The sequence below is a fragment of the Aethalodelphis obliquidens genome, unplaced genomic scaffold (assembly GCF_003676395.1).
Source record: "Aethalodelphis obliquidens isolate GAN/ISIS:26980383/991018 unplaced genomic scaffold, ASM367639v1 scaffold30, whole genome shotgun sequence".
Lineage (NCBI taxonomy): Eukaryota > Metazoa > Chordata > Mammalia > Artiodactyla > Delphinidae > Aethalodelphis > Aethalodelphis obliquidens.
The window spans coordinates 19,128,249-19,143,760 of record NW_020837974.1 but is presented as its reverse complement, the minus strand read 5'-3'; the positions used below and the strand labels follow the sequence as shown (position 1 = coordinate 19,143,760).

The following is a 15,512-nucleotide window of genomic DNA, read 5'->3' as shown; positions in this document are numbered from 1 at the left end:
CGGAGCGGCTGGGCCCGTGAGCCATGGCCGCTGGGCCTGTGCGTCCGGAGCCTGTGCTCCGCGATGGGAGAGGCCACGACAGTGAGAGGCCCGCGTACCGCAAAAAAAAAAAAAAAAAAAAAGGAATGAAGGCTAGAAGCTGGAAAAAGAGAGAGGCATAAAGCCTTCTTTGTCTCAAAAGGCCAGTTATTCACTCTTCCTGTCCATCATGTAACATCAATAGCCAACTTCAAAGGGTTGGACAAGCGAAGAGATGCCCAGCCCCCCGGTAGCCACATCCCCTGGGCTGACTGTTAGCGCTTGAACTCTCTCCAGCTCACCTTCCAAGCACAGGGAATGGGACCTGCATGCTATCTCCCGCCTTTCACTGTTGCTGGCTTTGGGTGAAGGAATAGTTGGTGCCCAAAGGCTTTCTCGTTGTGAAACTTGCCCCTCACTATGATATCTGGGAAATAGACCTGAGTTGGTGCCCTGGAACCTTGTGCCATAAAAAACTCAGGGAATTGTGTGCACGTCCCAAGCTCTGCCTTAGCCTGGGTTTCTTTGCTTGATTCTCCACAATGATGCTTCCCTAAAACAAGTGGCCAGGATGGGCAACTCCACAATAAATCGTTACTGGACGAGGGGTAATAGGGCTTTTGACCTGAAGAACAGCCACCCCTGTTCTGTGGAGAGTCAGGCATCCTAATGACTCTCTTCTGGGCCCCAGTGGGGTCTGATGGGATGACCTGTAGGGGCCGTGTGTACCACACGCACAGCTAAGAGCAGGGGCGGGACAGCCAACAGAGTTAGTTAGACCTGAGACCAACTGGGGCGGCCCAGGGCCATGAGATAGTACCCTAGTCCTGGGGTTAACGGGGCTGGGGGGGCGGGATGGGTTAGAACCACTCACTGGCTTAGCAGCTGGAGAATGAGTAGTTTCTCAAGGAAGCCCAGTTTCCAAGGAGCACGGACAGGAAGCCCTGGGGCTGAGGGGTCACTGGCTCAGGCAGTCACTCATGACATGTTTTGAGTTCCTACTCGACGCCTTCAACACCTGGACCAGCCTTGTCCAAAGGTAAAGGCGTTAGCTCGACACCTATCCTAGTCAGAGGCCTGGCTTTTCCACGTGGATCCAGATGACAGCTGTGGCTTGGACAAAGGCCCCTTGGCCCCCCCAGGAAAGGGCCCCCATGGAGAGCTGTTTGCTAATGTGGCTGCTATCCAGACCCTGTCACTGGCTCCGCAAGAGGCTGAGCTTCTGTCTGGGGCAAGTGGGCTCAAGGGGAGGCTGAGTGACCCTCTCAAGGGCCAAAGGAGGGGAGTGGGAGGCCCAGAAGGCTTCCCCAAATTGCCCCTCAGCCAGGCCTGCCCCCCAGCCCCCTGCCACGCCGAGACCTCTGCTGCCACAGGTTGTGGTCAGAAGTGCGTTTTGGTGGGAGTTGTCACTGCGGTAGCTTAGGCCACTGCCACCTCTCCCCTGGATCGCTGCCACCAGTGTCCCGACTGGCCTTCCTGCCTCTAATCTTGCACATTCTCCAGCTCCCGGCAGAGAGAGCACATCTGATCCAGCCACTCCTCTGCTTGCTGCCAGGATCAGGTCCACACACCTGGATGGGAATTTCCAGACCCCTGACAGCCAGGCCTCTTCTCAGCTTCGACTCTGACTGCTCTCCCTTCACAGTCTAGGGTCAGACCACACTCATGCTGTCCCACCTGTGGGCCTAACACAGTGGCTGACACCCAGTGGGCCCCATAAATATCCAGTAAGTAGGTCTTTGCTTCTGCTCTTCCCTCCGCCTAAACGATCCCCCCCTTCCTCTCCTGGCTACCTCTTATTCTAGTCACTGCTTAAACATCACTTCTTCTAGGAAGACTTCCTCGGTCATCCCACACCCACTACGACATGCATCTTCAAAGCAGGTATCACACTTTATTATTGATTGCTTAAGCATCTTCCCAACTAGAGAGAAAGTTCCACGAGGGCAGAAGGCATGGCTTACACTGATGCCTAGCACAGCCTGGTGAATGGATGACCTCCAGAACACAGATGTCTGGCTCCTTGTCTCATATCCTCCAGCCACACCCCCTCCCTGGCCTGGCTGCCCACCCCTGCCCGGGAACACCCACTGTTCCTGCATCAAGTCAGTCCTTGAGGTCTGAGCTCGTGGAGGTGACTGAATGGCTGACCATCACCCATCCTCTGCCCTTTGGAAACTGTGCAACTTCCAAACCCTCCTTGACCACAGACGATGGTCTCTAGGGCTGCCCATAGGACCCGCTCTCATCTTTGGGAAAGGCCCACATCAGTCACCACGTCACGCTGGCTCTGTCTCCCTAACCTTGTGCTCGTGGGACCGCTGCCTCTGCCTTATCGGGGCCCCACTGGCTCCTCTCTCGGGGGTGTCCTGCTGCTACCTTGCCCCCGCTTCAGTCCACTTTCTGCATCGCAGCCACGGGGACCTAAAGTACAAATCCGACAGTCACTCCCCTCCTGTGTCTGCAGCTCCCCTTGATGACTCCAAACATGAGTTATAAGGATCTTCACACTCCAGCTCCTGCTTCCCTCACCAGCCTCACTCCTTGCCCGTTGCCCGCTTCCCCCTCTAATTCCATGCTGTCGCTCACCTCACGAGCCATTCCTAGCTTCTGGAGGGCCCCCCTCCCCCCTCCTTTCTCCACCAAGATGGGCCTTCCTCCCACGTACTTCCACGGCTCCCCCACTCCGCAGTCTCTGTTTCCTGGGTGTTTGCAAGCTTCCTGGGGGCCGAGGCCACAGTTGTATGCTTCAGGTTGGCTCCCCAGGGTCTAGGCCAGTACCCCCTGGAGGAGACACAGAATTATTTAGAAGCCGTGGCTTCAATTCTAAGCATCCTTGTATGAAAGCAAGAATGCTGTTTCTACCATGAAATGATGTGAAAAAAATTTTGGTCATCAAATAGCATTTATTGATGTGTATGAAAACTGAATTCAAATACAAATATAGAGGGTAGAAACAGAACCCTGGTGAATTGTTTTGGTTCTTCCAAAAATATATTTGGTTCAAGTATACCCTGACGTGTCATTTGTAATGACATTTTGATGTGTGTGGCAGACAGACCCCAAGGTGACCCTCAGCGACCCCCACCTCCTGCCGTTCATGCCCTTGTATAGTCCCCTCCCCTCGAGTGTGGACAGAACCTGCAACTGACTTCTAACCAATACAATACGGCAGAGGTGATGAGATGTCATCTGTAATTGTATTACAGCATGCAGACTCTGTCTTGCTAGCAAACTCACTCTAGGGGCTGTCCTTGCTGGCTTGCCGAAGTAGCAGCCTCCCCAGGGAAGCCCACGTGACCAGGGACTGCAGGCAGCCTCTAGGAGCCGAGGGCAACCCCTCAATGATGGCAAGAAGTCCTGGGCCTCAGAACTCGTGGCCCTACAAGCATAAGCACATGACTTCTGACAACATCCTGAGGGAGCTTAGGAGTGGGTCCTTCCCCAGTTGGACCTCCAGACGGGACCCCAGCCCTGGCTGACCCTTGACTGCAGCCTTGTGAGACCCAAGGACAGGACCCAGCTAAGCTGTGCCTGGACTCCTGACCCACAGAAACTATGAGATAATAAATGTGTTTGTGTTTGTGTGGGTTTTTTTTTGGCTGCAACACATGGCTTGTGGAATCTTAGTTCCCCGACCAGGGATTGAACCCGGGTCCTGGCAGTGAGAGCACCGAGTCCTAACCACTGGGCCACCAGGGAATTTCCATGACCACTTTTTGCCTTTTGGTTGCATTGGAGCCAGTGGCTTCACTATGCCAGCAGATCTGTCTTTATCCTCAGCTCCATCACTACGATATTAGAAAAGTGGAAGCCATTGGTCTAGAAATATCTGTCAATGGGGTGCTGCCCAGTCTGGCGCAAGACCTCTAGACTATGAGGCACAGAGCCCACTTGAGACCCTGGAGTAAAGAGATGGTAGAGTGGCATCTGTGAGAAGAGGGCGAAGGCTCCGGAATATGGTTACACACCACCAGGCTCACGGCACAGGTGGCAGAATGGTGGCAACAGACCACAGGTAGAGAACCTAGAAAGAGGGTTTGTCTTAAGACTTTCAAGTAAGAGCACTTACGGGACTCACTGGGCTCAGGACAGCACTGGGAGCTGGAGCCCCAAGAGTGGTACAAGGGTCCCCAAGGGAACCAAGGCCATCAAGGAGGTGCAGGGATTCAGTCATTCCAATTGCATCTGAAGGCTTGGGAATCCACAGGTAATCCAGCACAATCACGGCAGCCAGGGGGATGCCCCGACCCCCTGCAGTCTCCGAAATGCTGGATCAAGATCAGGCTAGGTGGGTGTTGCTTGCAAGGGGTGTGTGGTGAGAGGCACATGTCCCCGACCCTGGTGTAGCTGTGGGTTGGAGAGCAGGAACAGAAGGCCTGAGTACACAGGACTGAAGTTTCTAGGAGAAACTGTTCTCTGGAGAAGAGAAGGAAGCAATCTGAAGGGGCAGATACCAGCAGCATCTTCCTGGAGGCCAGCACCTTCCTGGATGGTCAGGGATGGCCACATGAGTTTGGATTACAGACTTCTCGGGAAATCCCTGGTGGTCCAGGGGTTAGGACTCCACTTTCACTGGTGGGGGGAGGGCGGGTTCTAACCCTGGTCGGGGAACTAAGATCCTGCAAGCTGCGAGGCAAAAATAAATACATAAGTAAATTTAAAGAATTAGATTACAGAGCTGTCTACCTCTCTCCCGCGTGTAGTGCCAGGGCGAGGTGACAGCGACGTGGCGCCTCCCCTGGCAGGGCTGATCACATCTCTGCAGCACCTTGGAGGTGCTTCCGCCATGGTGCAATTACAACTGAGCCGCCACGTCCCACACTATGACTCGCCCATCCAAGAAGATGGAGAGCAGCCACTGACACGTGTACAGGGGCAAGGAGGTTTCCTTTTTCTTTAGATCGGAGCTGTTGAGGCAGGGAGATTGCTACAAACAATAGGAGAGTGAAAATGGAACACTGTTCTTAAAATAATGAGGGTAGGGGTTTGCCGTATTTCAGAATCATTTTGTTCATCACGGCCCTTCCATGTCCCCAGGCACCAATGCCGTCTCCTCGGCAAGCACTGCGTCCCAGCTCCCTCCTGAGTATGAGCTCAGGCATCCTGGAGATAGCAACTCCAAGGTCTGCAGAGATGCCTGACTGTGGACAGCTGGGCTCCTTGAAGAAGGGGTCAACGCTTATGAGCAACATACATCGAGACCTTTGCTTTCTCTATAAGGTTTGTTCTAAAGCTAAGGGCAGTGGGGAGGGGGAGCAGAGAAAAAGAACAGGGATGGGGACTTCCCTGGTGGTGCAGTGGTTAAGAATCCACCTGCCAATGCAGGGGACATGGGTTTGAGCCCTGGTCCGGGAAGATCCCACATGCCGCGGAGCAACTAAGCCCGTGCTCCACAACTACTGAGCCTGTGCTCTAGGGCCCGAGAGCCACAACTACTGAGCCCACGCACCACAACTACTGAAGCCCGTACACCTAGAGCCCATGCTCCGCAACAAGAGAAACCACCACAATGAGAAGCCCGCGCACTGCAACGAAGAGTAGCCCCCGCTCCCCGCAACTAGAGAAAGCCCACATGCTGCAACGAAGACCCAACACAGCCAAAAATAAATAAATAAATAAATTTATATATATATATATAAAAAGAGCAGGGATGGCGTATGAGGAAGGAAAGAGTGAGCCTTCGGCAAACACAAATTTAAGATACCGGGGAAAATGGGTCTACAGGTACATATTTTCAATGTAATTAATAAGTGCAGGGAGCACTTTGGGGCACAGGAAACTGTGAGTTAAGAGGAAAAAGCGATTGCCCTTTTCAAGTTAAACTTAAGTCAATTCATAGGGGAAGGAGGTCCAGGGGCTTCTGAGCAAGGGCTGGGTCACGGATGCACCTGGCGAGCAGTTCTATCAGTGGAGCCGCCCAGGGCAGCCAACATGGCAGCATGTGTTCCAAAAGATGACGCCAAATCTGGGCCACGGGGAGGGCTATCGTCACAACAGCCATCCAGCCCGTCGGCCTTGCTTTGCTCCAATTCCCCACCCACTCTTCCCAAGTATTTCAATCCTGGGACGGAAGTGCCTTCCAGTCACTGGAAAAGGATGTTCCCCTGGAACGTAATGGCTCTGCCTCCTGCCCTAGGCCTGTGGGGCTGAGTACTGCGAGCTGGCCTCCAAGGGTCTAAGTGTCTCTAGACAAGACAAGTGTCTGCGGACCAGAAAGGGTGTCAGGACTGGTGAGAGCAAAGGAAGAGCCCAGCCCATGGAACATTCGCTAAGAGACAGCCAGTCTGGGCAGTCTCTGGGTCACCTGGTGGCTGGTCTCACTGCTGTGACCTTGCTCGCCACTCTTTCAAACTTCTACATTCACAGCTAGACCCCCAGACGTCCCATCCCCAATTCTATGTAGTTAAGTGACAACATGCGCACACACAATCCACAGCTTTGCCTCTAAGAATGATGAAGTTTTCATATAAACCACAGGATATATTTAATTCAAATTAAACATGAAACTAGAATAATGTTCGCTCCTTATCAAGTAGCAATTACATTGTTTAAAAAAAAAGAGAACAGTACATTTCCGTCTACGTTCTGGCAATCCAACGAGGCCAAGGCAATCCAGTTTGCTGAGGTGACGGATCCAGCAGTCACCACCAATGCTTGTGGTTCTGAGGCAGTTGGGTAGACACAGACCATACTTCATACAAAATGATTCTGCAGCACGTCCGAAGAAGAGGAACCTCCCTTGTGATATATAAGAACGAAAGCCCAAGTAGCAGGAAGCAGGTGACTTGCGTAATGGATGTACTTTATTAAATAGATAGTTAACGCGTTGCTTTTTATTCATTCCAAATTGCTGATGGCGCTGCCTGCGTTAATAGCGGTGACAAATGCTTCCTACACATGCCTCGGCAATGATACTCTTTCCACTGTAGGTATTTCTATTTTCTTTCTTTAAAAAAAATTTTTTTTTTTTTGGCATGATTCTTTCCCATGTAAAGAAAGCCAACTTCTTCAAGACACAGGTCATTCAGCTTTAAGTGTCAGCCTCGGCTCTCTCCTCAGGCTGTGAGAAGGCCATGTCCTGCATGATGAGGCCTTCTTTCCCCCTCCACTGAAAGCTTCTCGCTGTTTGGTCTGCAAAGATGAACGTCTGCCTGCCCCTGCTCCACTCGCCAGGGTGGAAGGGGTCAAGGGCAGGGGGTGGCTTTCTTCACAGGGCGGTACTTTCTGTATCATTGTCCATGTCCAACAGAATGCGGCCGGGCAGGTCTTTGCTGGCTGAGTCTGAATGCGTTTCAGGAAAGATGCTGCGAAGCGGTTCTGAAACCCTAGAATTGGCGTCTGGACAAAAACACGAGGAGACATGGTATCAATGCGTGGTAACACCCCAGAGGCCACCCGAGGAGAGGAGAAGCTGGAAAGTTTGAGAGTCAGCCCATGCACGCACACTCCCTTACTAGAGGCACCATCAGCCCTGAGAAGTTGAGTCAAGCCTTTGATACCCCAGGGGCAGCCAGCCACGTGGCACAGCCCCACCTCCTGGCTCTGGTGGTCCTTTCTGTGAGCGCACGGCAGTCCTCAGAGATGCAACCCTGGAAGGATTTGCTTGCTGTGACTGAGGAGAGGAAACCTTATTCCTACCAATGTCTCTAACGCATTAACTGAAACCTCCTGACAACATCTGGGCTGCAGGAATAGCTGAGCGTCACTGGGAAAAGTTCCCTCCTCCGAGGTTGGTGAGTGTCCTCCTGTTATTAATGCTATGCCCTCAACCTCGGCACTAGTGACACTTGGGGCCGGATCCCTCTGGGCTGTGGGGCTGTCTTGTGCACTGTGGGATGTTTGGCAGCATCCCTGCCCTCAACCCACTAGATGCCGATGGCACAAGCTCTCTTTCCCACAGTGTGACAACAAAAGATGTCTCCAGACACTGCCAAATGTCCCTGGGGTGGGAGGGGGGAACAAGCACTGAAGTGTAGCACCAAATCTCCTACAAATATTAATTTTCTCATCTATTTCTAATATCGGGCTGGCCAAAAAGTTCGTTCGGGTTCTGTAACATGGAAAAACCCAAACGAACTTTTTGGTCAACCCAATACTTATATAACTCCAATTCCTTTTTCACGTCTTATTATGTTGGCTGGAACTCCTTCGGCAAGACAGTAAATACACGGTCCTCAAGCCATCATCCCTCGCTCCCATGCTCACAAGACACCTTAACCAATCACAGCCCTCTTCCTAGTGAGACGGTGAGCCTCAGATTCCCTCATTGATAAACAAATACTTACTGAGCACCTCCCACATTCTACCGGTGAGGACACAACAGTGAACAAGCCAGACACAGATTTAATGAAGCCTACAGCCAAGTGGGGGAGACAGGCCCTTCTGTCTTGAAGAATTTGTTTCTCTGGTAGATGTGAGTTCTAGCAAATGATGAGCCTTGTTAGGGATTTTAGGGCTGGTGGAAGAGAGAAGGGAGACGTTCAGATTTGTGGTAGTTTCACTGTGCCAGGTTAGGGCTAGTCATGTAGGGAGCACGGAGGGAGGGAGGGTGGGAGGTGGGTGTGCTGGGGTCTCCCTGTTATGCCTAAGAGCTGCTTTTCTGCACTTGCTGTGGTGCAGGTACACCGTGTCTGCCCTTGCTGGGAGCTGCTTTCGGCAGTACTTCTGTTTCACCTTCTCCTCACCCACACAGACAGAGCCGGCAAATGCAGGTGCACCCTGGGAGGCTCACTGCTTTGAGACTGGTTCCTGATCCGACACGTGCCCACAGCTCTGAGCTGCGAGATCCACTTACTTCCTGAGACGTCCCTTTACTCTCAGTGACTCCTGGGTTGGAAGGCCCATCTGTCGAGGTTTCCTACACACCACAACCCAGAGAAACGTCTAGATTTATGGAGGTGCCAAGGTGGCAAAGAGTTCAGGTGCTGGATGGCATTTCAGACAATTCAGGTCTTATATTTGTAAAACCAACAAGCAGGGGAGCCTCTGGGAGGCTCAACTCTCCAACACAGCCGGCACTGGAGGAGGAGCAGAGCCAGACTGGTTGGGCTCTGGAGCCTGGTTCTTAATCTGCAGAGGGCGTCTCCCCCGCCACCCCACCCCCAGGAGGACGTATGCCCTTGGGTGAGCGGCCTGGGAGAGAAGACAGTGCCTAAGCAGATGACGGCTTGAGTCTTAAACACTCTGCTTCATCTTAGTACAAAGGAGATAAAGGTTATTTTAGAAAGTGCCTGCAGGAGCACTTCCATATTTTTTTAAACACCTCTAAACCCTGCTGGCTATAGATTTACACAAGGCATCATTTTCATTATATGCATTCCAAGAAGGGCTGGTCTTTGAGCATATTGCTTGGAGCTAAGTTCATATGAAAGATATTAGATTAAAAGAGGAAAAAAAAAACCAAAAATAAAAACAAGAAAGCAGAGGCCCAGGTCACAGCCTCCGCTCACAGGCAGAATGCCATGTGGTTCACCACTGCTCTGCGGCTCTGACGAATGCAGCCTGGTTCCCTCCTTTTTTGAGTATCTTTATCCAGGAGTGGACCCTGTGAGGGTGGGAACTGGCATTCTACAATTTAGAGTATGGTCCTAGAAAGTCTGTCACTTCAGCAATTTTGAATATGTGCTTTTAGGTTGTAAACCTCCCCTCTGGAAAGGCCAAGGTTATTCTGACAGCCACTTGGACAGGTAAGAGATCCAAATGCCTCGCTGAAATCAAACATTTCAGGCACGGCTGCAGGGTGAATCAGCCCCCTCCGGATCATTAAATCCTTCTCTAAACTACAGTCTGAGGGAATGACTTCCTTGCAGTCCTCATCAGGTTTCTAGGGCTGTGAGAGGCTGACTCATCTCTGGGAGACTGAGTCAACTTTTTATTATTTCAGTCAAAGGAGAGATTCTGTTCCAGTCTCACTGGATGTTTATCTTGACATGATTCTGACATCTACTTATTAAAAATAAAGTGCAAGTAGAAGCAGAAGCCACTTAAATGTCCAACTACGAGCAATAATACATCTGCTTAATGAAATATTATGCAGTCACTGAAAAACTACATTGTAACATGGGAAAGAGCATGTGATGTAAAGTAAAATAAAACCGCAAAATCAAAATCTGTATATGCCAAATAATTATGATTGTGCATCCCCTTGCCTTTTAGAAAAAAAAAAACTAGAAGGAAAAAATAAAATATGAATGGTGGACTTTTTCAATTATGGAAGGGTGATTTCTTATTGTTTCTAATTCCCCAATTTGTTTTAGTATCATACTTATTTTTAAAAATGCATTACTGGGCTTCCCTGGTGGCGAAGTGGTTGAGAGTCCGCCTGCCGATGCAGGGGACATGGGTTCGTGCCCCGGTCCGGGAAGATCCCACATGCCACGGAGTGGCTGGGCCTGTGAGCCATGGCCGCTGAGCCTGCGCGTCCGGAGCCTGTGCTCCGCAACGGGAGAGGCCGCAACAGTGAGAGGCCCGCGTACCGCCAAAAAAAAAAAAAAAAAAAAAAAAAAAAAAAAGCATTACTTTCATGATATAAAAGGAGTTTAATTTTAAAAAGCAAAGGCTATGAGAACCAACAAAGTCCCAAGTGTCTGATGACCACTATTGTGACTCGTTCTACCACCATACAGTGGACAAATGACTCACTGAATTAATCTCAGCCTCACTAAATTAAGAACATTTTCTACTCCAGAACACTGTCTTTTTAACCCACCACCAAGGGGCACATCAGGATCAAAATATGGATGCCTGGCTCCAGACCTCCTGCATCTGTGTCCCGGCATGAGTTTTTAAAATGGTGACATACGAATCTAATACCTAACTCTGTATTATCTTCTTTTTTCCTCCATAAAAATGATAATAAATAGCTACCATTTACTTAGATCCCCTGCATATTAAGAACCGCATGATGCTTTTCTTATTTTATCTACTGTGATCCCTTTGAAGGTTATTCTCACAAATGTCACCATTTTACAGATCAGCCAGGTTGTGCCGTGCCATTGTTACACACAGTGAGCTGAAATTTTAATTCAGGCTTGTCTGATTCTAGTGTGTGCTCTTTCCACTACCCCTCAAGCCTGCCCAGTACAGAAAAGACTGGAAGTTAAAGAGGTAACAAGGCCAGCCTGGCGATGACGTGTTGCATGTCTGTGAACACGCTTAGTATGCAGAGTACTTGGCAGCAAGCATGAACAAAGCCAGCCTCCTTTAGCACATGCACTATTAGTAGGGGTGCAAGCAGGCAGGGTTAGAGTGACCGGTTAATAGCAGGCATTAGTGCACAAATATGATCATCAAGTAGCAAAAATGCTTTGGCCAATCAGGTGCCTTTTCCTTACCATTAAATATTCCAATTTCAGTTCCTACTGAATATGGCAGGTCATACATCTAAATTATTTAATAAAATGTTACATTAGAACACTCTTGGCTAAAATCTATTACTTTAAAAACAGCAAGATGCAAACTCTTTTCCTTGCAAAGCTAAACTCCTACTGCTTTCTTTTTCTTTCTTTCTTCCTTTCTTTTTCCTACTGCTTTCTAGAGTAACAAATTAGGAAGAGATTCAGAACGACAGCAGAATCCCTCCCTTCTCTGGTGCTGGTGCTGAGCTGCCACAAACTGGCTGTCCGACCTGTTTAGCAACAGTAATCGCCCCCAAGAGTCTCTCTCAATCCCCAGGCCTTAATTCAATGTTTAAGATTAAATGCTGTGAATGAATAACCTGTTCTCAGGAATTTGTCTGTCTAGAGCTTTCCAAGTGAAAACATGATGTCACAATAAAGGACTACCTAGGGAAGTTACATTTTTTTCTTCTTGAAATACCCAATGGCTATATCCAAGATTGCCTAAGAGCAGCATGAACAACACGAGCATATTCATAAATTCTAAACGCTGGCCTTTTGTGTACTCCTAACGGCAATCCGGGGGATTTTAAGAAATTAAAAATTAATTCTGTAATACAAAGATAATGGTGGTGACCTGTAATTTCTTGAGTTAGGAGAATTCAAAGTGCAGATTGGTTTTAAAATATTTAGCTAATATCCTAAGGAAAAGTATTTATAATATCAAATTTCACTTATCTGACAATTGTCAAAGTACAGAGCACTGCAGTGTTATAGCAGATCAATAAAATAAGCTTCTGAAATAAATACACCCCAGGTAAACATGGTATTAAAGAGTAGACATAATTCTGGTCTGCAGTCTTTCATCTAAATAAAAGGGAAGATCTGGGAATAAAATTCTGATGTGTCACAAGTATTGAAGTGTTAAAAGGCTCAGCCTTAATTAGGGTTTAGTCACTTCACTCTGTGATTTTCACACCCAACTGGGCAACCACAGACTTTTGGGTTCATCACCTAGGAGTCAGGAAGGCGGAATCACGCCTCTGTGCCCTCCTCTGTGTTGTAAAGATCGCATTCTTGTTTTCCCCTTCTGGTATCTATAGAAAGTCTTCCTAGACCAAAGATGTGGAAATGCCGGCTAAGTAGTCCACTGAAGGCTTAAGGCTCAGATCAGCTGATTAGAGCAGTAACGAGAGCCTTATTCCGTCTAAGTGTGGACCTAAAGGCAAGATTCAGATGAGCCTCACAGTACCTTTCAAAAAGCTCATATGGTTTAAGAAAGCAAAAATGTAAGCATGCCAGAATGCAAAGAAATTTAGTGTGGGATCTTTGGAGGAAGATTTTTTTTGAGGGGGGGGGGTCCTGAGAAATTCAAACACCAAATTAAGAAGCTCCATGCAGTTAACTTGCACTTAAGAGGTAAAATTAAAACTTAAAGCTCAAGACACAAGGGACGCAATTTTCCGTGTTAACTGCACCAGAGACCTCTTTGGGTGATGCTGATGAGCCAATCAATGAGAGGGAAATCACGCTGAAAAGAGCAGAATGCTTGTGAAAGGCTTACCAAAAAGAAAGGAGGCATTTCTTAGTATCTTATCTGAGCGGCTTGAAATCGGGCTTGCAATCTACTGACATCTACCTCTTGAATTCGAAGCATTTGCAGCTCAAAGTGCTTCTGATAAAAACAAAAGTGATGTCTAGAGAATGGATGGCAGGGGGTCAGATGGCTGCTCCTGAGCACAAAGTCAAAAGCATGTATGCAAAACACCGCTAAGCAGGAGCATTTGGAGCTGCAGGAAGCTGCTTGGGGGGGTTACAGACCTTAGTCCTGGAAACCTTCCCCACCTGTGAGGGCGCTAGGAAGGGCATCTATTGGGAAACAAACAAACCAATGTGGCTTTGTTTTTTTTAAACATAAAAGCAAGCATCATCAGAAAAAAGTTAACAATTTATAACACACTCAAATCATGCATTATATTCCTGAAAAAAAAAAAGTTATCCAAAGAAAGACTAGTCGGTTAACCCTCATCACTTAGGGTACCAGTGTGGGGTGTATCCTTTGCTCATTTTCAGCAGAGATTGTCATTCAGGACGCTTGGAGGGCCCAGAGGTATATTTCGGCTACTTCTCTAAAACTGGCTCCACTTAGGAAAATTTACAACTAGGCTGTTCTAAGATATGATTCAAAGTTCCTAATTACCATTTTAAGAAAACACACTAAAAAAAAAATCTATCCATCCCATCCTTAAATCAAATAGTAAATTAGAGCACTTGGGACAGAAATTTTTAAAAGAATCATAATTAAAGAAAATGGTCATGTTCTAGACTGTCTTTTAAAAAAATACCCCATTAGGTATAAAATCTGTATAATCATCAATACCCAAAACAGATTTCCATGGAATTATGAGGAAATATTGATTCTTCTGTCCTTTGCCACTAGAGGCTGGCACTCTCATATGATCGTGTCCCAAATCTCCCTTCCCAGAGCATCCAATTTGGCACAAATCACATTTTTTAAGATTATACCTGAAATGCTTCACTTTCTATGAATATTTTTACTCTTAAAAGGAAAATAAGCATTTTAATGAGGGATTCACTAAGAAATGGATGTCACGCTCAAGTTGTACAACACCTTCCACCTGGATTACTAGGTCATTATACCTAGAAAAATGTAAATGTAGATGGCTCTTAAACACATAGTGAACCTATACATCAGGGGTTGGCAAGCTTCAAGGGCGAGGTAGTAACTTTGAAGGCTCTGGAAGTATATGACCTCTGAAAGGACTACACAACTCTGCTGTTTTAGCACGAAAGCCAGAAAGAATATGTCAACAACTGGGCGTAGTTGTGTTTCAATAAAACTTTATTTATAAAAACAAGCTGACGGCCAGATCTGGCCTGCGTGGTAGTTTGCCAACCCCTGATATAAACGAAAGCCTAAATGAGGGGGAGCAGTAAAAAGCCAGGTAGAGTGGACAGGGGGAAATGTCTGAACCCACTTCCCACTTACCCGTGACTATTTTGGAGGAGGTGGGAGCTGCGATGCTGAGGCTGCCATCCCCGGCGGGGTGGGCACCAGGAGGATGAGGGGGTGGGGGCACGCTGGGCCGGTTCCTCGGCTTTGGTACTGGTCTCGGTCTCGGCAAGGTTCCAGCGTGTGGCTGTGCGGTCTCGGGGTTACTCACCACCTGGCCGGGGTTCTGTTTTCCTAGGGGCGGAGTGCTGGGGGGCGTCGGCGTCTGGGGAGGGGTGTGGGAGGACTGCTCGAGTCCGGGCTCACCGGGCAGGGCCCCGGGGGCCGGTGGGCCCTGGCTGCCTGGCTTGGTGAGCGCTGGCGGCGGTGTGGCCTGCGTGGGGGGCTGCGGCGGCGGGTGGTTGGGGGCTTGGATCGGAGGCAGGCTGCTGGAGTATCTCCGGGGTGCGGAGAGCTGTGAGGTGGCGCAGGGCTGGCCTGGGGCCTGGCCGGGCGGCTGAGTTGGGGGAGAAGGGCTTCGGGTGGACGGCTTTGGTGACAGGCTGGGTGGATGCTGAGATGCTCCTGGAGAACTCTGGCCCCCGGGATGGCCAGGAGGTGGGTTTCCAGGTTTCGGGGGTGCTGGAGCAGGTTTTTTAACAGCTGCACGAAGGAAAAACACCTCTCAGGAAGAGCAGCACGGTGATGGCCAATGCCCCCCGGGCCAGGGCACCGAGGCTGGTGTAAGCCAGCTGAGATCAGCACCCACGCCCACTCCCAATACCACACCAGCTGGCAGCACCTCGCCACCATGGCCCTCCTCCCTCAAACCCACAGTCTTAGTCTAACCATGAAAAAACCCTCTGACAAACGCAAATTGAGAGACTGTCTTTAAAATGCAAGTACTCCCTAGAACTGTCAAGGCCGTGAGAAAACAAGGGAAGATGGAGAAACCGTCACAGGCCAGAGGAGAGTAAGGAGATGTGATGACTAAATGCCCTGTGCTCTTCTGGTGGGAGCCAGCACGGGTTGGAAGACGGCTGTTAGAGGAAAAACCGGTGACGTTTGAACAAAATGAGTTTGGTTAGTACTAACGTACCAACGTTGGTTTCTTAGCCGTGATAAATGTACTGTGGTGATGTAAGATGTTAACAGAGGAAAGTGGGTCAGGGGTATACGAGAACTCCAGACTATCTTTGCAA

The 15,512-nt window shown here is 49.1% G+C and overlaps 1 protein-coding gene across 14 annotated transcripts in view; it reads right to left on the bottom strand.

Annotated features, from left to right (window-relative positions):
* Positions 1-6,898: 6,898 nt before the first annotated feature.
* ARHGAP17 (Rho GTPase activating protein 17) overlaps positions 6,899-15,512 on the bottom strand; it is an 89,111-nt gene continuing 80,497 nt past the window's right edge. For 3 of the 14 annotated variants that reach the window (XM_027126587.1, XM_027126596.1, XM_027126595.1), the window contains 2 exons: positions 14,368-14,973; positions 6,899-7,359 (listed from right to left, as the gene is read on the bottom strand). In XM_027126587.1, coding sequence (XP_026982388.1) covers positions 7,229-7,359; positions 14,368-14,973 — 737 coding nt within the window. In that variant the 3' untranslated portion in view covers positions 6,899-7,228. Of the gene's footprint in view, positions 8,477-11,354; positions 11,404-11,508; positions 13,227-14,367; positions 14,974-15,512 lie in introns of those variants that run through there. The other 11 variants (XR_003437082.1, XR_003437083.1, XR_003437079.1 and 8 more) reach the window with 11 other exon arrangements.